The 22,574-nt window shown below is 40.7% G+C and overlaps 1 protein-coding gene across 8 annotated transcripts in view; it reads left to right on the top strand.

The window, feature by feature from the left end:
- The window catches only part of ARMC2 (armadillo repeat containing 2), a 70,292-nt gene extending 50,965 nt beyond the window's left edge, over positions 1-19,327 (top strand). For 7 of the 8 annotated variants that reach the window (XM_074819375.1, XM_074819374.1, XM_074819379.1 and 4 more), the window contains 6 exons: positions 7,163-7,481; positions 8,990-9,112; positions 10,445-10,558; positions 11,945-12,077; positions 14,325-14,482; positions 18,827-19,327. In XM_074819375.1, coding sequence (XP_074675476.1) covers positions 7,163-7,481; positions 8,990-9,112; positions 10,445-10,558; positions 11,945-12,077; positions 14,325-14,482; positions 18,827-18,984 — 1,005 coding nt within the window. In that variant the 3' untranslated portion in view covers positions 18,985-19,327. The remainder of the gene's footprint in view (positions 1-7,162; positions 7,482-8,989; positions 9,113-10,444; positions 10,559-11,944; positions 12,078-14,324; positions 14,483-18,826) is intronic. The other variant, XM_074819377.1, reaches the window with a different exon arrangement.
- Positions 19,328-22,574: the final 3,247 nt, after the last annotated feature.

Raw genomic sequence — 22,574 nt, 5'->3', positions numbered from 1 at the left:
GTGGGTGGGACTGTAGTCAGTAATGACATAATTAATTTCCTGGTGCTAAGGGATACAGTTAGTTTTTGTGGGAAAAAGAGGGAGGAGGGGAAGCAAGGTTGGCTTGGTATGATGGGTGCAGCTGGGTTGTGTGGGAAAGAAGGGAGGATGAGGCACAGAGTTGGACGGTTGCTACAAAAAATCATATTTCGAGGGAAACGAGTAGAACAGGAGATAAATCTGTCCTTGAAGTGAAAGAATGGGACCGCGCGGCCTGCACCCCGCTTCGCATCCCTCCTTGGTGTCACATCAAACACAAATTGCTGGACCTTCGTCCTGTCCTGTGTTTATTCTGGGCACTCTGTGTCAAGGAAAATGTGTGCTTTGCAGATTTCTCACTGTTTTGCCGTTGCCTTCCTCACGCTTCCAATACCTAACACCAGTCCTTAGGCATCAAGGCAGTTTTGAGAGGTTCCACATCACTGTTAGTAAATTAAGCTATTTAATTAATAAATTTTTAGAACTGTTGGGTGATTATCCAGTCCTGTTAATTTGTTACTGTTTGTTTTGTCAGTTTGTTCCTTAAAATTGTTTGTGATCCCTTTAGTGTTGGACAGATCCTCTGATGAGACTTTCCCAGGGAAGGCTATAGCGTTGACATCTTCCTAGTTGCTTTCACAGTGAGCATGAATCAATGCAGAGGACTCATTCAGCTTCTTTGCAATGACATTTTCTTCTCTGAATGCTTCTTTTTCCTGATCATCAATTAGTTCTGCTGATTCTGACAGACTTCCTGGTCCTGATATATTTGAAAAGATTTGTTATTATTTTTGCATCTCTTGCATCAGCTAGTAGAACTGCACTAATTTACAGTTATAATTTGCATGCTGCTTACCTGTTTGATTTAACAATCAGTTGGTCAGAAACAATTTATTAAATGAAGAATAGACTGATGTTGCCTTGTCATCCTCTCTAAGGAGATGTCTGCATTTATCAGGTTCATTGTGCCTGGATCTACTCAGCTTTCTTCTCAAATGCATCTACCAGGTAGCCGGTCCCAAATCAGTTTATAGTCTTATGTGAGCAAGCAGGCTTCTGCTTATGTGACTTTTTCTTGTCTGCCTCCAAGAAAAAGACTCATTTTTAGGGTTGTTGAATGTCCTTTTTGCTCTTAAGCTTGCTGCAGTGGGGAAGGTTTTCACACATGGGGCCTGTAAAGGTGAAGAATTTGTCCTCTTTGTTTCTGGCTTTGTTTATTAGGTGAAGGCTTATCTCCATGCAGTGACTGGCCTTCCTGGCTGGTTTTTTGGCTGTCTTATGGAGAATTTTGTGATGAACTCCCAGGAATCCACTGACTGTTTCAGTCAGTCATATAACATAAGTCACATAATACCCCAGAGCAACCACAGGCTCTTAAGAATAGAGTCTAATGCTGCAGCTATGTTTAGGTCAGATATACATGTTTGCCTCTTAAATGCTTTGAGAGTATTAGTGGTACTCTGCTCAGTGTCATCATAGTCTTATGAGATACTAAAAATTTTTTTTAATTATTATTTTTATTGGGGGTGGTTGTTCGTGGTGTGTTTCAATATCTATAGCTTCTAAAGAAATGGTCATCAGTGCTGACATCAGTGTTCTTTGTGTTTCAGTTACTCACTTTCCCCTCTGTGCCATCCCTCGTTTGGGCTGAGGACAGCTGTTTGTGTGAGAGTGTGATACACCATGTCACAGAACTGACACAGCTTCCAATAACCTTAAAACTGAAAAAAAGAACCCTAGTCCTTCTCTGGGTTATCACCCGCATTGCTTTCCAGTCTACTTTGTTGAACAGCCAACCAATAGTTAGTTCCTTGTTCACAAATACTGAGGAAACAATTGGGAGAGGAACCAAACTGTGAATGGAAAGGAGAGTGGGTACTGTTTATGCCACCACTTCTGCTGAAATGCTTGTCAAGGTAACCCTATGAAGAACTTAGATAATGTGGTTCTTTCTCCTACGTTTACAAATACATATTTTCAGTTGTGTTCCTCCTCTCTCTAGCCCAACATTATAATAGTGCTTTGGACAATTGAAAAAAGTTATGAAGGGAAGCTAGTAATTGACCATTAAAGAACAAAAATATAAGATTTTTCTCCTATGTTTTGTGTGTGCACATGCATATTCATAACTGATCATTCATTCTCTCTGAATTAACATTTTTTTCAAGAAGGAAGTATCTGTTTTAGGAGAAATATTCTGAAAACTCTGAAGGAATTTGCCTGCTGATAAACCTGAATAACCACATAAGGTCACCCTTTCCCTATAGTATGATTTCTGACAGTATGCTGAGCTGATAGTGTATTTGCATCTTCCTAATACTTTGGTTGTGAGTTGGTTTTGAGTGTTTGGGGGTTTTTTTGTCTGAAAGAAAAGGCAAAAGTGGTAAGGAAAGTGCAGAATATGTGATATATACTCTGAATATAAAATGATTAGGAATGTAGAGCTCAAAGTTTGTAGTCAACCAGCCTTCATTGGTGTATATCATATAGAAACGTGCTGTTCTGGTGTATCAAAAGATACAAGAGACGGAATGTAATTACTAGATAGGTAAACATTAAAATGTCAAATAAGAATAACAAGAAGATTAAGAATAATAAGAAGATATTACTGCTTGGACAGACACTAAAATATTTTGCTCTAGTTTTTGGTATTAATTTCTGCAAAAGATGCCAAAAGCTTGGGAACAGCTCTGAAAAGAGCTAAAAGAATGATTAGAGTTTAAAAAAAGAAACAAGATTAAGCAAATTATTTTATCAGTGACAAAGGTCAGACCATTAGCAAGTTGCCTATTAATAGAATCTGCACAAGGAAGACATTTATGTTAGTAAACCATCTTTTAATCTAGGAAAAAAGAGATCATAAGAAACAGTGGCTGAAGCTGTACAAATTTAAGCTAGTAATAACAATAAAGATTTTAAGCAGGGAGATCAGTAATCACTGGAGCAATACCATGGGGGATATGTTTTTCAACTTTTTTTCAATTTTTGAATTCTGAAATGTTTTTTGTTAGAGAGTGTACACTGCTTTTCATCAAATATTGTTCTGGTGGGTTTGCTTTTCTTCGTTACCTTTCCTAGATCTCCAGATGTCCACAAACAAGCCTAAGGACGAGTTCTTCATTGCTAAAAGTCACTAAGTGCAAATGAACCCTTTTCTGAAAAGTTTAAGTAAACAGATCACATTTTTGGCTGTAGAAATTATTGAGTAGGGTCCTCTGGCACGTGATACACAGAAATATAACTCCATTCTTCTAATGGCCTCTCCTTCTCCTGAAATGCATTCATATTTGCGGGGGAAGGAAGTGTTCCCTCTCTACTGACAAAGTACTCCTTGCTATCACTGTGGCAAAGCTTCTCCTCTCTGCTCCTTATTTCAGGTTCCTTAGTCAAGAACTTCTTCATTTGCTTTTGATACTTCCAGGGTATTCTACACAAACACCCTCCTTTTTTTCATCTTTAAATCGAGTTTCATTTTGGGTCAGTTGTTATTTCTGGGTTTGACCAGGTGTTTTTACAGCTGGAACATCACTTCAAGATAAATCCTTACTGTGTTTGGAAGAGATTAGCTCCAGGAGGGCATAACTCCTGTTATTTTGTCTATAGGTAGACTATCAGACCCTGCAAAGAAAACTCTCAAATTTTCTTTCCAAGGTACATAATAAAGCAGAAATACAAATTTGGAAATGAAGTCTAAATTAGATTTGAATGAGAAGCAGTTCATGCTGCTGTGCAGGTGGTAGAATTTTGACTACCTCCATTGAAGTTTGTGTAACATAGAAAGTGCATTTCATTTGCATTTCATTTACAGCTGGAACTCAGCTGCTGGCATCTGAATTTTTGTTTCATCCTACCCCTTCCCTTCTGGGGGTCCAGACACCAAATAGACTAACAGGTACTTGGCCAACCTGTACAAACTCTAGAAGGGACTCCCCTCCTTTATTTATCTCATTTTAGTTAGAAATTACTGACCTTTCCTGACCAGAAATTACTGGCTTTCCTTTCCTACCAATAAGTAAACCTGTACTATTTGCACCTCTGTTCATCATGCTTTGCAGGGAAAGGCAGGTATGCTTTAATTGCCAGGATAAACTGCTGTCAAGTTCTGTGACTCAGCAAGTACACTGTGTACCTTTGCTACTAGGGTAGTGCAAGGAATAGATTTTTTTTAAAGTAGATAAGCAATCTTTCCTAAAAGTCATCAAATGTATGTGTTCCAGTTGTCAGAAAAATAAGAGTTAAATGCTGATGAGTATGTGGTGCCATTACTGCTTTAAAAACAAAAATACCAGTTTCTTCACAGATTGGAAGCAAAGAAAAAAATTAGTTCCCCTTCTCAAGCTCTTCTTGATATGTTTCTTCAAATTGTTTGTAAGTGAAGCTGTGTGGTCTCATATATAACCATCCAATCAGGTTTGGGTACACTCTCTGGACAGCATGTCTCATATGAATGCCTCGTTATAAAAAGATTAAATGACTGAGTGCAATTCGTGTCTTTAATCTAATTTGTCTCTAGTGCCATACATGTTAAAACCTCCATATTATATAAATTAATCTGATAAATATAATTTTTCTGTAAGTTTGCACGAATGTCTGAAATTCCATACGCAGTTAATACTCCAAACATTTGGAGACACATAATAATCTCATTTATTACACTTTTTTTTTATGTGCAGGTTTAGTCTTGCAAGCAGTTTCAAAATGCCATTCATCTTCACATATATTTCTTTACACAGCAATTCTGAACTGCTGTTTCTTACTCTTGCAGTGCTTACCCCAAGAGCATTTAAAAAAATGTAGCCAAAAATAATACAAACCCTCAAGTATTATACTACTCAGGAGAAGTTGTACCACCTTTTCTCTTTGACTCTGCGAGTTAAATTTTCACTGGAAGATAATGAAACTTTGGTAATATGCTATTAAACCGGATGTGCCTAGCTAAAAAGAAGTGTATTATAAGTTTGTTTTGCTAGCCTGTAGGTGGAAAGCACAGTTGAGATCACACTTCTCAAAATATCAGTTGATTGCTCTACAGTACCTGTTTGTCTGTTTTCTGATTGGGTAGAGCTGTTGCTGGGCTGATACTGTTTTGACCAAAATTAGAAAGTCAATATAAACGAGTCAAACTAGACTGCCTGCTTTTTTTCAGTTCTCTCTTCTGATTCACCAGTTGTTTGTTTCAAATTCTTACAGCCTTTGTGAATTGGGGGTTGTGCCAGTAAAGGTGAAAGCTCTTAGTGGTTAGTCAGTAAGAATGTTCATAAAAATTTGTCTTGATGACATTTAGATGCTAGCAAAAATATGATGCCTAGTTAAAAAAAAAGGTGATCATGTTAAATACATGGATGTGAGAACCTATTCCTCACTTAGGAGATTGCCTGCTTCTCATATTCAGGGATAGCATTCATCTTCTTGACCCTAAGGGGATGTTATTGCCAATGTCTTGTGGTAGAGTCTTAAGACCTGAAACTTATTGGTGAAGGCATGTATGAAAGAAGGATTCACGGCTCACGCATCTTTTTTTCCTTCAGTATTAGTATGTATACTTTAACAAGTTGGACTGTACTTGGTTAACTTACTTTATTAATACCAAGGAGGATGTGAATATAACTATTATAGTTGAAGAAAAACAGCATGTAAATTGTTTAGCAAAATTCTGAGTTAATGCAAGTACAGCAGTTTAGCAGTTAAGGGTAGATGGGCGTGCTGTACTTGAAGAAGTGCTGTTACTCTACCTGCACTGTTAAGATAAAGCTATGGACTTTTCTTTTTGGAAATGAGTAGGTTTTGATGCAAGTGACAGAGGCAAATGTTTTAATTAGTTTATACTTGGGTTAGTTCAGACTTTCAGAATTATTTTTTTTCTTCTTCTTCCATACAGGTGGGTGAGAAAAAGATGAGGATGTTGTTGAATGCCATATAGTTAGGATCCACTAGTCTTGCCAAAAAGAGGGTATTTCTCAGTATGTCCAAAATGAAGCAACAAAAGATGTAATTCTATATCCCACTGAAGGGCAGGGATAGAAAGTGCTTTGAGAGCAACTTGGTTAAATCATAAGATCACAAGATACCATATAAAAATAGAAAGTAGGTCTCATTTAGCAATGGTAAGAATAAAAGGGTAGCAAGAACATGTAAACGAAAATCAGAAAAAAATGAGATGCAACTAGAAAGGGACGTGAAAAAAACCAAGAAAACTTTCTATAGGACATTAATAGGGGGAAGACAATAAGGAAATAATTGCTGCAGTGTTCAGAAGATGAGAATTACTGACAGATGCCACTGTGAATAGTGAAGTGTGGAATGCCTTTTTTGCTGCTTCTTCTGAAAAGGTTAACTATGGTCAAATGCTTAATTTGTACTTCAACCTGAGTTCTTTTATCACAAAAAATGAGCTGGAGCATATTTACGTGTCTTCAGACCAGCTAGGCCTGATGAAATTTACCCTTTGGTACTTACAAAAGGACGGAAAGAGTAATGTCTCTGGGATTCTTGAAAAGTTATGTAGGATTGCAAGGTTGTAGGGCACCTGTCTTTAAAAAGAGAAAGAGGAGGAATTGGGGAATAACAGACCAGTCAATTTAGATTACATTTCTGTTAAAAATCTAGAACAAATAATTCAGCTATCTGTAAGCAATTGGACTTAACAAGGAAATGAGTAAGAGCTGACATGGATTTAACAGTAACAAATCAAGGGGAAGTAGTTTAACCTCTAACAATGGGTGACAAGCCTAGAGAAGAAGAGAAGGTGGTGGGCTTTGGCCATCACAACTGATGCTTGCTCACTTGAAAGATTAGTAAGCTCTGGCCCATGTGATTATTTTAGTTATATAAAGTGCTGTTTTAAGATGTTTTAAGATTACTGTGGGCTTGATAAAAATAGATGACCTATACTAAGTATATCCCATTAGTAACTACCCCAATGCTATACTAGTTGTGTCAGATGTTTTTGATTTCTTCTGTAAACTGGGTTGTGAAAAATAGTAGCATAAAAAAATTATTTCTAGTTGCTGTATTTGGCATTCCTTCAGTTGTTCCAGATCTGCTATTAACTGAGATGTGAAGCAAATTAAGTATTATCTTCTTTTTAAGCAGCTAATAGCTTCTGATGTTTTCTGTGTAATATGGTTTATTTATTTTATTGCAGGATTTAGTTATCCGTATCATCTTCATTCTTGGCAATTTAACAGAAAAGAATAACCAGGCCCGTGAGCAATTTTTTAAAGAAAAAGGAAGTGTTAACACCTTGATATCATTATTTCAAACCTACCGTGACCTTGATTTGAATGCACAGAAATGGTACCATGAAAGAGGAGGGGAAGGAAAGCACCCAAAGCATCCTTCAGAAGCAGAAGATGTTCTGATAAAACTGATAAGAGTGCTGGCCAATCTCTCCATTCATCCCAGCGTAGGAGCAGCTCTGGCAGCTGCCTATCGTGTTGTAGAATTACTTGTTACGGTACTAGGTAATAAAATCTGTGTTGTCTTTGTTATCTTTGTTCAGTCTGTAAGGAGAGTTTAGGATTTTTCTACTTGACCTTCTTATTAGGTTGACCCATAACTAAATCAGTTCCATTGCTAAAATAACAAAGTCAATCTGCTGATATTCATAAACTGGTTTATGTAGAAAGCCTGCTTGAGATAGTTGCTGCTTTGGTACTGACTTTTCAGAGTCTGGGGAAAGATGTTGTAGAAATGTTTAATTCAGTGATCAGATTTGCAGATGTGATCATTAAAGATAAGGAAACAAATTTTATTTTAAATACATCTCACTGAGAGTTCATATATAAGGGAAGTCTGTTCTTACCAGGTGCTACATAGATGTGTTTGGTGATGGGGTTTTTTTTGAGGTTTGCAGGTTTTGTGACTGTTCTGAATTAAGTATTCTTTTTGTTCCCTGCACTCATAACTTTCAGCCTCCTTGAAAAATTTCCTCTTATTTTTTCTTCTTTTTCAGATTTCCAACCTTTGTTGTCCCTTTCCCTCCAAACGGAGGCTTAGTGCTGCAGTTCCTTTGCCATTTACTGATCCGTTTGTAAATCTAATCACGGGCTAGGACGGGGCAGTCTGTTCTCCCTGTAACAGTTTAGCAGTGACAAGATACATCTCAAAGACCTCAGTATATTTTAGTGTGTGATGAGAACATTAAGTATTATGTAAAGACAATCAACCCGATTATATGCTAGTTTACCAGTCTTGCCCACCAGCTATGAGGGATTAGAGAAGGCTGACTCGCAACTTCGCCCATTCTGTCTTAAGCCCTGTAGGAGCTTCCTGGGTTGGAACTGTCTTAATCACTGTGTAAGCGCTTTTGAGCCTCACAGCTTCTCTCTGCCACCCTCCCCTTTTCTTGAGCACTGTATCGTTTAGTTTACTACAAAATGTTCTCTCTCCCTGTGAACTTTCCCCTTTCTTATTTCCTTCACTCTTGGTTTCTGAGGCCAGAAACCTCATAAATCGGTATATACAACTTTCAGACTCGCTGGTGTAATTTTACACTGGTTAGCATTCTGTCAGGAACTCTGAGAGAATCTTTCAAATATTGTTAAAGAAGTATTTTTTTTTTCAATTTTTCATGGTACCTGACGTATCAGTATAACAGTCCTCGATATTTCTCTGTGTCTATCACACAGGCCTATTTCTGCATGTAGATTCTCCTCAGTTCCATCTTAAAACAGAAAATAGGATCTGTAAAATGTCTTAACTAACTAGATTTTAAAGCATGTCACGATTATTTTCGTAGACAAAGGGTTGGAAAGAGTGACGTTGTATTGCCATTTTTGGATCAGCTGTTCCTGTTAGCTTCTGACATGTTACTGAAAAACAGAATAATTGTCTATGATAGTGGCCATGTAAACTATGATTGTTTGCTTTTATATATATATATATAAAAAAAGTATAAATCACTGCTGGATTACTTTTGTGTGTGTGTATCTACATATGCATATGTTCTTGGGGTTTTTTTTACTATCAGAGTACAAGTCAGTTGATGACTGTGAGGAGTTGGTCATCAGTGCTGCAACAACAATCAACAATTTATCCTACTACGAAGTGAAGAGTTCTGCTGTTCAAGACAAGAAACTACACATTGCTGAAAGTAAGGACTTCTAAACTAGTAGTCTTTGTTTAGCTTTTTGAAAGTGGAAGTTACTCATGCTATATTTTGGCACTACAGAAAATAAAGACACTAATAATGTTTTGTGGTATCATATTGCAGGAATATAAAGTTCATAGGGCTAAATTCTTCCCATAATGATTTTTCATTCTTTTGGAACATAATTCTGTGGCTTGTGTGAAGATAGTTAGGTTGTTAACAAACCCTCTTCTTTTCCTCCCCAAAGGAATTTGCCATATTGTTTTCCATATAGCAATTTTTGCTAGACTTGTTCAAAATCCATATGCCTGAGCCAAAATAATCATGTTGCTTGTTACTTCTAATCAGAGTATGGTAAGAAAGTGCATTTTTTCTTGGTACCTTCTAGACATGCAAAATCTGATTTATGTCTGTTTCTGGCTTAAATCCATTGGCAGTATAGGAGTTGTGTGATTCTCTCCCCTCTGACAGTATGGACAATAGTCATATTTTAGTAATGTGTAGGAACTGCATCTTTTCTACCTGTCCCATTTTCTCTCCCTCTCCTGTTTTTATTGCTAACATGTGAAACCAGTGCCATCACTTTTCCTCTGCCTGAACTGAGGAGAGAGAAAACCTTTTGATGGAAGACCAACAGGCTTCCTCCTCCAGGAGACATTTTGAGAATGCTTACTGTTTGATACAAGTGGTGGATCCCAAAGACAAAAAATAATCATTTCAGATGTCTCTTTAAGACAAGTTCAAGGCATGTTCAGTACTGAAACACTCAAAGACAGAAGTAGTGGGAAAGAAGCTCACCTCTCTCCTATATTTTTTTCTCTGATGTGAGTCTTCTATATGGTGGACTAATTTCAGTGGCTCACTTCATACTCGCAGAAGACTGATAAATGTAACCGGAAAATAATTTGAGTTTTAGGAGACATCCCACCATAAGACCATCTGTTCAGGATCTAAATCAATTCTCTTATATATTACAACACTTTTTTTCTTCTTTGACTTCCTGGATTTTCACATGAGCCCACTCAAAAACTGTATAGCAAAACTGGCTCCCATTATTACAACTGTGCTTAGGCTATCTTCATAACTCCTCATTTATTCCTTTGCATTTAGCCCCATATTGGAGCTCTTTGTCTCATCTTCAAAGCCCTACACAATTTAACTCTTGTTCTACCATCAGCTCACCCCCTTCACTGCAACCAGACAGATAGATAACTGTTCCCATTTATTACATTTATTGCTGTTGCTTTTTGCATTCTGATATTTATTGATAAAAAGCCAAGCGCATTTGTGATATACAAGTAATTGTCTTTATTTCATTTCTCTGCAAACCAACAGTGCTTTTAAAGCTGCTAATGAGCAACAGTATGGATGGAGTTGTGGAGGCTGTCAGAGTCTTTGGCAATCTTTCCCGGTATCATGAGATCTGTGACTTTATCATACTGAAAAAGAGTGAGTTACTTTTGCATTTGTAGGAGTCCTGTTTTTAAATGTCCGTAGTTCTAAAAAGGAAAGATTGTTAATCAGCTGTCTCAGTTAAAGGGTAGAAGCAATCTTCTCTAATGTTTTGCAAATTAGGCAAATGTTAGAATCCAGTAGTAGTCATTACAAACACCATTTTATTTTACTTTCATTAAAATGGAAATATTGGAGTAGGAAAAATATGCCATGGTGTCTTCACAAAGGTAAATACTACAAAAACTCTGTTTTTCCTGAAGATTATAATTTTGAAATTTCCCTTCACTCCTTCAGTTTTTCAAATCCTACAGTTTAGCAGTGATATGATATAAAATGAAAATCCAACTAAATTTTCATTTAGGTCATAATCACAGATTTTTGATTCCCATGTTCAACAGCTTGTTAGCACTTTGTAACATGCATTTAAGATGTTTAACTGCCTCAAGAAAGAGACCTCCTATTTACCTCTGGGTGAAGTAGGATACAAGTCTTTTCAAGTCCTTTTGCTTTGGGTGTCTAAAGAGCTTTGGGAAAAAGTCAACTCCTTACTATCCATGGAAGGTGTGTCCTAAGTTTAATTAAACACCAGTTTACTGTAAATTTTTTTTGTATCTACCTGTCGGTGCTGAAAGTGAGGTGATAAGCTGTAATATACAACCCCTTCTTTCAAGAGTAGACATACCACTGCTTTGAAGGAGAAGGTACCTGCAAAAGGAGAGCTGACAGTTAGTAGCTGGTTGCTGATGAGCTGTCTCAGTCAGAGGACTGAATTTTACACCTGGGAGAGACTGCAGTGTCGGTGTGCCAAGCTCAGGAAGAGCTGAGAGGCTGCCTTGCCATGAGGCAAGACTGACTTCCTCGCTGGGGCTGCCTTCCGCTGCCTACTGAGCTCAGTGGCAGCAAGGGCTGTGAGATGCTGCACATCCAGCGTCTGCTTCTTGCCTGTCTCCCGCAGGAGCACCAGGCTGCAGCAGTTCCAGCTGGACTTGGTGCAGTCTAGGGCAACTCTGCCACTCACGGAGGTGAGAACTTCCCTCTCTGAGTGCCGAATGCCAAATCCTAGCAGTTTCTGCTGACTCTGTGATTGAAATTTGGTCAACTTGGATTTTCACATTAACTTGGTGTATTTTTATAGCTAGAATTATGTATGCAGTGTTTTGAAGAAAACTGGTGTTCAGCCTGATGTAATAATGGCTGTTACTCTGGGTCATGCACCTGCTCTACAGACGTCACAGTAATATGCTACAAGGTTAAAATTTTTGGTAGGATATCCTGCATTTGACTGCTTTCTAAGTATACATGTTTAATACGTATGTTGTAATACCACTGGTATGATAAGTCCATCCTCCCAGCAATACTGTTTCCTTCTTTACAATCCAGTACACAAGTTCATGATTGCTTTGCTTGATGCCAAGAACCAAGATGTGTGTTTTTCTGCCTGTGGAGTTCTGCTCAATCTCACAGTAGATAAGAACAAACGAGCTTTTCTGATGGAAGAAGGAGGAATTGGAAAGTAAGTTCCTGATTATGCTTACAAAAAAGGCAATTTTGAGTAGTTTGGCCAAACAGTTTCAATCAGATTCTTTTTTTACTGGGGGCGATAACTTGTAGTCATAGAATCATAGAACTTAATAGATATTTGGCATCTAATGTTCTTGAAGAAAGAGCCTTTCGTATGTTTTTTGCAAATGCATTGGAGTGGTTTAGCCTACTGCAGAGCCACAAACCATAGAATAATCTCCCAAAGATCTTGCTGATACATACAGCAGAGGAAGGTACCATACAACCAAGCAGCTAAGGCATGGCTTTGCAGTAGCTGCATATGCTTGACTTTACAGGATCCTCTGTGGGCTACAGTTAATAGGCACCATTAATGTGTATCCATGTAAGTGTGAAGATTACTCAGGAGCTATGATACCCCATATGGTCCCTTACAGTTTTTATAACTACTTAGTACTATAGGGAAAACTATTTGATGTAGCCATGCTCAGCAGAGAATGGGTCCTGAGTCTCCTCTCTCTGAGAGTTCAAGTTTAAGGGACTTACATTGTAAGTGGTGTTAGATCTTGAAAAACCACTGTAGGTGCAACACTTCTGGCTTTGATGTTCAGATAATAGTGGATCCAGCTTAATTGGAGCAACATGAATGATCGTGTTCCTAAGCTTGTAAAGCAGTTGATACAACCCACATTATGAAACAATATGCCTAACTTTGAAATGCTTTCCTGTTCATAAATCATATAATTGCTTTTTTATACAACATAAACAATGTATAGTCTGCTCATCCTTCCTTCCCATGTTCTACTTAATTTACAAAATAGCTGAAAAAGAAGAATAAAAATAAGTTACAGGCAAAGTGAATAATAAATGTGAGAAATTTCTATTATATAGAACATAGAATATTCTGTAGAACATGGAATCATATAGAATACATAATTTTCTATACTCTGAAAATTTGTGAAGAAGGAAGGAAAAACAGTATGGAATAAGTCTGGAGAAGTGATTGTTAAGGAGGTCATCCTGACTGTGCCAAACCAGTTCTGTGGATTTTGGGAAATGTTTTTTGTATCAATATTTTTGTACCAATATATAGTGGCCCTAATAAAGCATGAAATTAGTCTCATCAGAGAGCTAAACTTCAAAAAATTAGGACAGGTTCTTTAGGCTTTTCATTAGATGCCTCCTGGTCTTCCACAATGACTGCCTTCAGAGAAGAGAGCAACTCCTCTTGGTTGTTTTTCAGTTACTGCTATTTTCAGCCATACCTGAATGTAATAGTTATTCCATGTTCCCTTTACTAATCACCAGATCATACATTTCACAGTGAAGTAGAGAAGTGAGGGAAAGAGGGGGTTGTAGGGTTGGGGAAGAGAACAGCAGTGAAGCATTATTGTTGGAGAGGTCCCTAGGGACAGCAGGTGAAAAACAATGTTTAACTTGTGCTGCCTTGGGAGTTGTGAACGCTGCTGTTAGGTAATGGGAACCCTGGGTAGCTACAGTACGTAAGCTGGTGCAGGCAGAAAAGTTATAGCTTAATTTTAGAGTCCTGCATTTGGCATCTGCAAGGAAGTGAGATTGGGAGAAAGGTCAAGAACCTAATGGTCCTTAGTAAAACTGGCTTTTCTGAGAGGAGTCTGTTGGGAGTGCAGGCTGAGGAAATACAAGAAGGGGTGAGATCTGCAAAACTGTCAGACTTCACTGCATGTAGAAGGCAATTCTGTGAGGCACAGAAGTAGTGAATTCCTTTGGCTTTCTCTTCTAGTCAGACCCTCTGATATGTAATAAGCTGGATATTCTGACTGAACCTTTTTTCTGCATTCATACCATCTTTTCCATGAATTCTTGGTGCCCAGTAAGGTTTGCCTTGCATTGCAATCTCTGCTCTAGTGGTAGCGACAGATTTGGGACAGTCACAGGTTGTCATGAAATTTGATGGAATTTTAGTGTCTTTGAGATGGTTACATTTGTGATGTATGTGATTGAAATTGGTTAGCTGGGTTGAAAAGTTATAGGGGATGGACAGATGCAGGCAGGCATATGCACGTCTGTGTAGAGAAAAGGCATGTTCAGATCCTTAGGGAACTAGTCTAAATGAAAAGGGGGAAGTTACTGAGCAAGAAAGTAGCATTTTAAGTTTATTAACATAGATTTTTTCCTGCAAACTTTCATGGAGTCTGCGTACATTTCTAGACTGCCAAATTTTGAAGGGTCAGGAGAAAACTATATGGAGCAAAACACTGTTTTTGTTTGATACTGGCAGGTTAGTTGACTGCTTACAAGACTTTGGGCCGGCAGACTGGCAGCTGGCTTGTTTGATATGCAAAACCCTGTGGAACTACAGTGAAGACATCAAGAGTGCAGCCTCATGCTTTGGAGAAGACGCTGACACGTTGCTGGTGCTGCTCACATCGCTCTTAGGTGAGATTCACAATCTTGGTCTCTTTTTCCTTAATAAAAGAACTGGAAGGAGCAGAATCAAAGCAGTATTAGCTTGGGTGGGAAGTCTGTCATGCAGCTTTAAGTGGTTGGCCGGTATAGACTATCCGGTGGTCTATTGCCATTCAGCACATTCCCTCAGATCTTACAGGCTGCCAAGGTGGAATTGGCCGCTGTCACTCCCCACTCCAGTTTGTCTAGTTAGCATGCCGCTAATGCTTTTCGCCAGCTGCCTTTTTGCCTCCTTGAGCCAACTATCCCGTAGACCTTCAGCGCAAAACATACTTTTCACTGGATGTGGGCCCTTGCGGCCTCAAAGGTCATTGCAGGCACTGGCAGAAGCAGGGGCTCAGCTGTGATGCACCTGGTTACTGCCCAGCCCGCACTGGGCAGTCTGGGCAACGTGGCTTCTCCCCTCAGCCAGAGGGCTGGGTGGTGCAACAGGCTGAGCTTGCTGCTTCTGACAGGAGTCCCTTGACTTCTTTTCTCATCATGAGCTCCTCGTGGGCAAGGACAACATCCTGCCAATTTCTCATCTGCTCCCCAAGGCTATGGGGGGTGTACTCCTCCACAAAGACAGGCTGGAAGGTGCCTACAAGTGAATGTGAAGACCCTCATTTGCTTACCCAGTTGGATCTTTTCATCTGTACATTTATGTTTGCTTCAAGTTTTACGGAGTTTACTTGCTATGTAATAGTCCTACAGTCACTATATGTAATTTTCCTCCTTTATCTTATGAGCACTGCTTTGGTTATGATTTTATTTTGGGTAGGTCATTTGCAATTATTTTTTTAAAAAAAAAATCTTTAAAGTGTAAATGAGATTGAAGCAAACCTTAAATAATTTTGATTTGGTATTAACTGGAAATATACTAAAGATGTATGCTTGCTGTGAAGAACACTGCATGTTAGTCAGAGCCAGGCAGAAAGTGAGATCCCCATGGTCTCTTTTGTTTTTAGACAATCAGAGAAGTGGGTGGATTTGTGAGGATTTTTTTCCAGTTACAGCAGAATTACTGTTATTCATTGTTGCAATCGTTCCTTGCATTACATTTCTTGCTATGATAGAGCATATCTTAATGTGAGCAGTAATTCCATCTATTTATCTGAAAATACTCAGTGTTTCAAGATCATTAGTGCACTTTTTAACATTCTGCAACAGAACTGCGAACTTTACAGCCACAATCATGCTTGAATTTTCTGGCATGCAGCAAGGAATATATATCTGTGTTTTGGAAAGTTCATACTTATTTTTTCCTCTGCTTTTAACACTGCAGAGTCCAGGCTGAGTAGTAATTGGAACTCTTATGAACTAGTACAGCTTTCATGAACCAGAAGTTCACGTACAATTGCAACTGCAGCTACAACTGCAATTGTAATGCAAGTGTAATGACAATTAATTAAAAATAGGTCAGAATTAAATCAGAAGGCTAGTCTGTCTTCACACTGTAGTCAGAAGAGTAGCTGTAGAAAAAGCAAATCTTATTCACTGGATCTGGTTCCTCTGTGTGTTAAGAGCCAACAGATTTTAGCATTAGCAGCTGGTTCATATTGTCCTACATCTTCCTCCTCCCATTGTATCCAGTAACAGCCTTGAACCGTCACTGCTCTGATTCTATCATTCGGGAAGCAGGAGGCAACTGCTGACAGTCGGTGGACTGTACTTAAGCGTCAGCACACCCTCAGGAAGCGGAAAAAGCGGAGCATGGCACAGCAGGCACCTCACTTCACCTGCTGTGCTTGACCTCCTCCCGTTTATTTTTCTTTCCCCTACCTGGCACAAGATGACAAAAGATTGAGGGGAGTGGAAAGAGCCTGAAAAGATGTTGGGCCTGAGAAGGACTGGACCAAAGGTGCCATTTGTTTTTCTTTTTCCCTGCCTTATCCCAGCAGCCTGAGATGCGGTGGCACTGCTTTCCGATGGCACTGTCATTTGCCTTCTTTCAGCTGCTCTTAAGATTCATGTCACTTTATTGGCTCAGAGCTTCTGGAGGCTCGTGTTTCCAGGCCCCTGACAGCAGCTTTGCCTTGCCCCAGTCCCTCAGGAGCAGCAGTGGAGGTCAGCCTCTGTCTTGAGAGCGTTCTTCTCTTTGGTCATTCAGTGAAATTTCTTTTCTCCCTCTCTTTTTCCAGACCTTCTGCTCACCTTTACCTCCACTATCAATTTGAGGAAGTTATTTTGGAATCCCAGTACATGTGAACTCTTTTCATGGCATGATACTAGCTTCCAGGGCTCCTGGCCCCCGTCTTGCTGGAGTTATAGGGATGGGTAGTCCTTGCAGACTAGCATCTTCTCTATAGTTTTCAGCTTCCCCCACAGCATGCAGACCCAGTGTGCTTGTCTTGTTCCTGGGCTTGCAGCCAGTTCATACTCTGGCCAGTACCCAATTCTGCTAGTTTTGAGGAGGGTCGTGGGAAAACTAAATTATCTGAGGATGCACAAGCTTGCATGTGGGACACTGATACTCGCCGATCTCCAGTGTTACTCACATTCTGCTTTGGGAAATTTACTGTTTCGGTTCAACACTTCAGCTTTTGAACTGGTTGTGACCCTTGTTCTTGTAGACTGGAATTCCCGACCTGAGTGATTTCATAAACATTCAGTCAACTTCTGGGGGTCACAGCTGGCTAATAAAAGGGAGAAATGTCTCTTGCTCTGTGTTAGAGAGTTAATTTAGGTAGAAGAATCATTTCAGGAGTAGGCAAAGCAATTCACCCTGAAAACAAACCCCATAATCCCTTATCTTCCTCTGCAGGGTCTCTCACTTCTGTGCTGCTGAGATTTGTTTTAGATATGTTGGGCTACTGTGCCATTGATAGGGCAAGAACTAATGAGCGTCGCAGTAAGAAAAATTCCCATTCAATATTAGGAAAAGAAGTTTCTGCCATGGCGGGGGAACAGGCTGCCCACAAAGGCTGTGGAATCTCCATCCTCGGAGATGTTCAGTACCCAACAGTACATGGACCAGAGCAACCTGATCTACAGTGACTCTGCTCCAGAGGTCCTATCCGACCTCAATTATCCTCTGATACCACCAAATACACATCTGATGTCTGAGGCTGGATTTTATCTCTGATTATAGGGTTTCTTCCTGCAGAGATATATGACATTGAAAGAATGGGGGGTTTTCTCTTTATTTATTACAGAAAGCCTCAAAGTGGCATCATTTCTTTACACAGAACCCCTTTTGGAATCTACCTCACAGTCAGCATCTCTTTAATTTTGGTAATTTAGAAACACTGTAGTGGCATAGAAGTCAAATATTGTTTGCAGTTACTGGTAACTTCCTATGAAATGGAGCCCATCTCCCTGCAAAAGTAAATGTCGTCTCTTCCTTTATAGCTGTTGCAGCTCAGGCTGTGTGCTCTGCATAGGTATCTTGACGTTCTTTTAAATAGGAACAGTTGCTGTTTGAGCGTCTCTTTTCTACACAAAGTTTGACTCATTACGTGGGTAACTGCCTGCTGTGAATGTGCAGTAAACTCTCCCTTACAGAGTTAGTTATTTAACAGATTGTGAGTGGTGTTCTTTCATAGTTCAGGACGGAGATAAGTCACACTAGCCATCGGGTGCAGGATTGTATTTTAGGTCCGTTTATGGCCTAAAGGCTGTCAGTAAACTGTATGAAAACATTTGTTCAGCGTTATCAGTTGTGTTTGTAGATTCCTGACTCAGGAGCATGCTTCTGGTTGCAGACTGATTTCTTTTTTTCTGTGTTTGTTTCTTTGCCACATCCAATGCCAGGCAAAATGGAGGGGGGAATAACGACTGATGACTTCCTTTCATTCCTAACATGGCTTGTCTCTATTTAAAGTGTCCTATTATTTTATTTATGAAGTTTGTGAGGAAGGGAAGGCATCAGCAATACAGTAACTAGTGTGGTTCAAGTTCTTTAAGTATGATAGTAAATATAGTTTGAAAGAGTCTTCATGAACCAGATTAGCAGAGCAATTTGTGACAGGAAAAACATAGTTGTAGTTAGATGAATTGATTACTTAGCAAAATTGCTGTGCATAATGTTAAAACCCAAGTAGTTTCCAGGCAGACAGTCATGGTAAAGGCTTGATCTTGGAGACACAGGCTAGTTACACCTATGAGGTGTGAGAATAAAAGAGCCTGCAATACCGTTTTCACTGTTTTACTGACCTTAACATCCTTTTTCAATTAAATCTAAGTCTCTCAGACAGTGATGCTTAGTTTGTCTTAGAGAGTTGGTTTTAAGCCATCAGCATACACAACTGCTAAGTTGTATGTGCTGTGGTCACAAAATACATAGTTGGGTACATTTTTATTCAGAACTGATGACAATATTTTCCTTGATTACAGATGAAGAGCTAGTGTTGGATTACAGCCTCGACAGAGATTCAAGGGACTACCACAAACTATATTGGGAAAGAGAGTTCAAACCTGTGGCAGAAAAACTTCTGGATAGAATTCAAAGCCATCATTCCTTTCTTCCAACTGTGACTACTACTCCCTTTTAATCAGTCATTGTTTGGTTTCTGTGGTGTAGATCGTACAGTTTTATATTTCTAATATATCTGTACATTGCCATTGGTGAGCATGGCAATTTAATTCTAAAAAAGTCAGTAAAGCCTGGCATTTACTGACTTTTGTCAGTATGAAATTTTTGCATGTGTGATTTTGAGCTGATCAAGCTGCTGTTCAGTGTGATTTGTCTACTAATTGCATAGTTTCTTGGTTGGGAAAATGAAACAAAACTATTTAGTGAACTTTTAATTTTTGAAAGGTAAGTTACCATTGAGTACCTGGACCTCTGTGGTACCAAAAATGTTGTGCACTATAAAAGAATGTTACATCACAGGAGCCACATCTTACCTACAGCCTTTTACTTCATATGAAATTGTGTGAGAGTAACCCAGATGTATTGGGGCATTCTGCTGTGTTACATCAAGTAGGCTTCACTCTGCAGACTGAATGCTGTCAGTGGCCAGGGGGAAAGTTACTCCCCTTCCCTTTGGAGACCCCTTTCTTTCCCTGATGCTGTGTGGCTGGGGTGTTGCAGCTCTTGCCTTGGTGCTTGTGGGATATAGGCCCAACAGAAAAGAGGCTTTTCTGAATTGGGACTTCACATCTTAAGGCAAAACACCCATATCCGTGATGTAAAAGAAGAGTTGAGCCAGTCTAGTGTGTTCTTCTTTCAGTTGTTCCCACACTACCAGGAGCCACCTGTGTGCCTGTACTTCCTGGACTGTCTTGGCCAGCTGTCTCCCCTGGGCTCATGTCTCCATCCATGGGGCAAAAAAAAGGCTCTACACCCTTCATGTTCCTTCTGACTACTGCTGGCTTGTTTGTTGCTCAGTTTTCATCCTTCCAGTGTGTAGAATTCCCTGCTTGTAGCCCATGGATTAGCTCAGCAGGTGCACCACTGGCCTCAAGCATTAACAGCCTGATTGGCTACAGAAAGCTTTGCAGACCTGACCCATTTGTCTCTTTTCTGACCCCAGATTACTAAGAATAAACAGCCGTGCAGGGGTTGCCGGGCTCCTGGCTCTGATCCGGAGGGTCAGCAGCCTCGCACTGAGCTGTGGGTGCCAGGAGAGCAAGGCTCCAGCCTGGCAATCCCTGCAGAGAGGCTGGAGGAATTTGTTTCTCTGAGGCGGCAGTTCAGAGCTCCCTCAGCGGTGCCGCTGTACCCTTGGCAGTGCCCGGACCTCTGCTGGGAAGCAGAGCAGTAGTAGGAGAGCAGGGAAACTTTTTTCCTAGTCTAGGTCCCTGTTTCTACATTCTTGGGGACTTCACTTGTTGATGGGGCAGGGGAGGGGAGATTTCACGGTCCAGGTTTTGGGAGTGGTGAGGAGGAAACTTCAGCGAAGGTAATGCAATCTGCAACGTTCTTTTTGTCCCAGCAGCTCGGGTATTTCTCATGACCAGCAAGGCCCAGCCCCGCAGTGAATTGCTTAGGGAGTGCGTGTGGCAGCCTCCATCGCTGCAATCCGCAGGAGAGAGCGGCTCAGCAGTTCAGTAGGGTTGGCTCCAAGATCTCAATTATCATTCCTTCCATTGCCATTTTAATTTTAGCTGAAGTTAAGGGGGAAGATAAATGGTTTCAATGTCCGTTTGTTTTGCTTTCTGGGGGCATTAAAAGAAAGGCTGTTGGGTAAGTACTCCCCTCTGGGGAGGGAGCTGGAGGCATTTGTTCTTGGCATTCGCATCAAGGCACAGGGCAGGCTCTGCAATGCAGGGTGGGGATGCAGTGGAAAAGGCCTGGTGGCCAAGTCCTGTCAGCGGGTCTCATCAGCGCTGACAAGTGCTGAGCATCTGTCAGAAGGCAGCTCAAAACGGATGTTTTGCTCGAGTCAAGGTGCATATGTAGGCAATTCAGATTTGTTCAAAGAAAAGGCTAGTTATGTATGTCAGTCATTACCAATCAAACTGCAAACAGGCCTGGAGCACTGGGTGTCCTGTAGCAGAGGGCGAATTCAGGTGTCCTGTGGTGGAGAGCAAAGCTGGGGTGGCTGCTGGGCAGGAGCTCTGGCCTTGCGCTCAGAGTGTGGCCGGTGCCTGCTGCGGGCAGAGGTGCCCACAGGGCTGCTGGGTGGGCACCCAGGGCTTTGCAGCACCTAACAGCAAACCCAGCAGTGGCTCCTGTGGAGCTGCATAGGCCCATGTCCTTCTCTGGAAAAAAAATGTGTGGGTAACAAGAACAAGCCCCAAAATGCTGAGTTTCTGATTTAGTCTCATGGCATCTTCTACCACGTCAATGAAGAAGCTCTCTTGTGACTTCAGGTGGCTGTTCCTGTTTAGCAACCAAGTACTTGGCCTGTGTCACACAGCTCTTTTTAATCTGGTGTGGGGTGTGTGGGTGTTTTTAGTTGGGTTTGGGTTTTTTAAGTGTCCTACCTGGGCCCACGCAGCAGCCAGCCCTTTAGTTCCCTTCACTCAGTGCGCAGCAGCATGTCTCCTTCCATGCATTGGGCCTGGCCTTTTGGACAGGATCCTGAAGCACCATGTTCTCTTGGGGCAAGTTGCCAGTACTACTGTAGTGCCCACCACAGCAGAGGCACATGAGAGGCGGTGGCTGTGCACAGGGGCTGCTGCTTGGGAGCTGCTGGGGCTCACAGCCTGCAGCAGAGGGGGCAGCTCACATGTGCCAGAGCCTGAGACAGGGCCCTGGCTTGTCCCTCATGCCCTGGCATCATACAGCTGCTTATTTGTGAGGTGGGAAAGAAGGGGATTTTCCCAAGCCCACAGGTAGAATAAAGAAAGATTTCTGTCCCCTGGCCTGGTTCTCAGTGAGCTCAGATGGGTTTCTCTCACTACAGAGAAATAAGCAGCTGCTGCTGCTCAGGGCAGTGATTGCCACTTCCATGGAGCATCTGGTGACTTTGCCATTTTCTTGTTTTTAAAGACTAACCCCACCATCTTTGGTTGCCACCATGCTTACCAGCCTTGCTTGTTCTCTTCTACTTAGGACCACAAATGCCTCAGCATTTTTAATGGTAAATCTCCCACTGAGTTCAGGCCCTTTCTCCAAGGTAAGTAAGTAGCTTTGTGTGTAGTTCGGATTGGCCACAGGTTGTGGTCAGTGCTCTGTTTGGAAATGAAGCCACTGACGCACACAAGTGGACTGCAGTGTTTGCTGCTTGAAAAGGGAGCACATGCCTGGAGAGCAGAGGATGGAAACAGCCAGTTTAGGCTTCTCAGAAAATCTCATGTCTACCTTTGATCACCCCAGAAAGCAGCAGGAGAATCAGGTGCTGCAGCAACTCCACTTGCAGACTGGAAAGACATTTCTTCCTTGTCATTAGGCAGAGCTTAGCTTTAGGATATGCTCTTAGACAGGAAAGTTTCGCTCTGTTTTTGGAACATTAAAAATCCTGTATTTTTAGTTAAGAGGAAGCAGCAGATGCTTCCTGTTAGTCACAATTTTTGACAGTTTATTAATCTTTCTCCCCTAGATCTTTTTAGATAATTTAGCTTCTTGGACTGTAAACTTAAAACTGTTCTCAGAATGTTCTGTAGTGAGAGAAATTTTTAATGGTCTTTGAACCGGTAAGTAAACCCATAAGAACAGAAGCGCAAAGTTAAACCACACAAAAACGCCAAGAGA

The sequence above is a fragment of the Strix aluco genome, chromosome 3 (assembly GCF_031877795.1).
Source record: "Strix aluco isolate bStrAlu1 chromosome 3, bStrAlu1.hap1, whole genome shotgun sequence".
In the NCBI taxonomy this organism is placed as follows: domain Eukaryota; kingdom Metazoa; phylum Chordata; class Aves; order Strigiformes; family Strigidae; genus Strix; species Strix aluco.
Note: the sequence above shows the minus strand (reverse complement) of the source record. Positions and strands in the feature narration are given on the sequence as shown.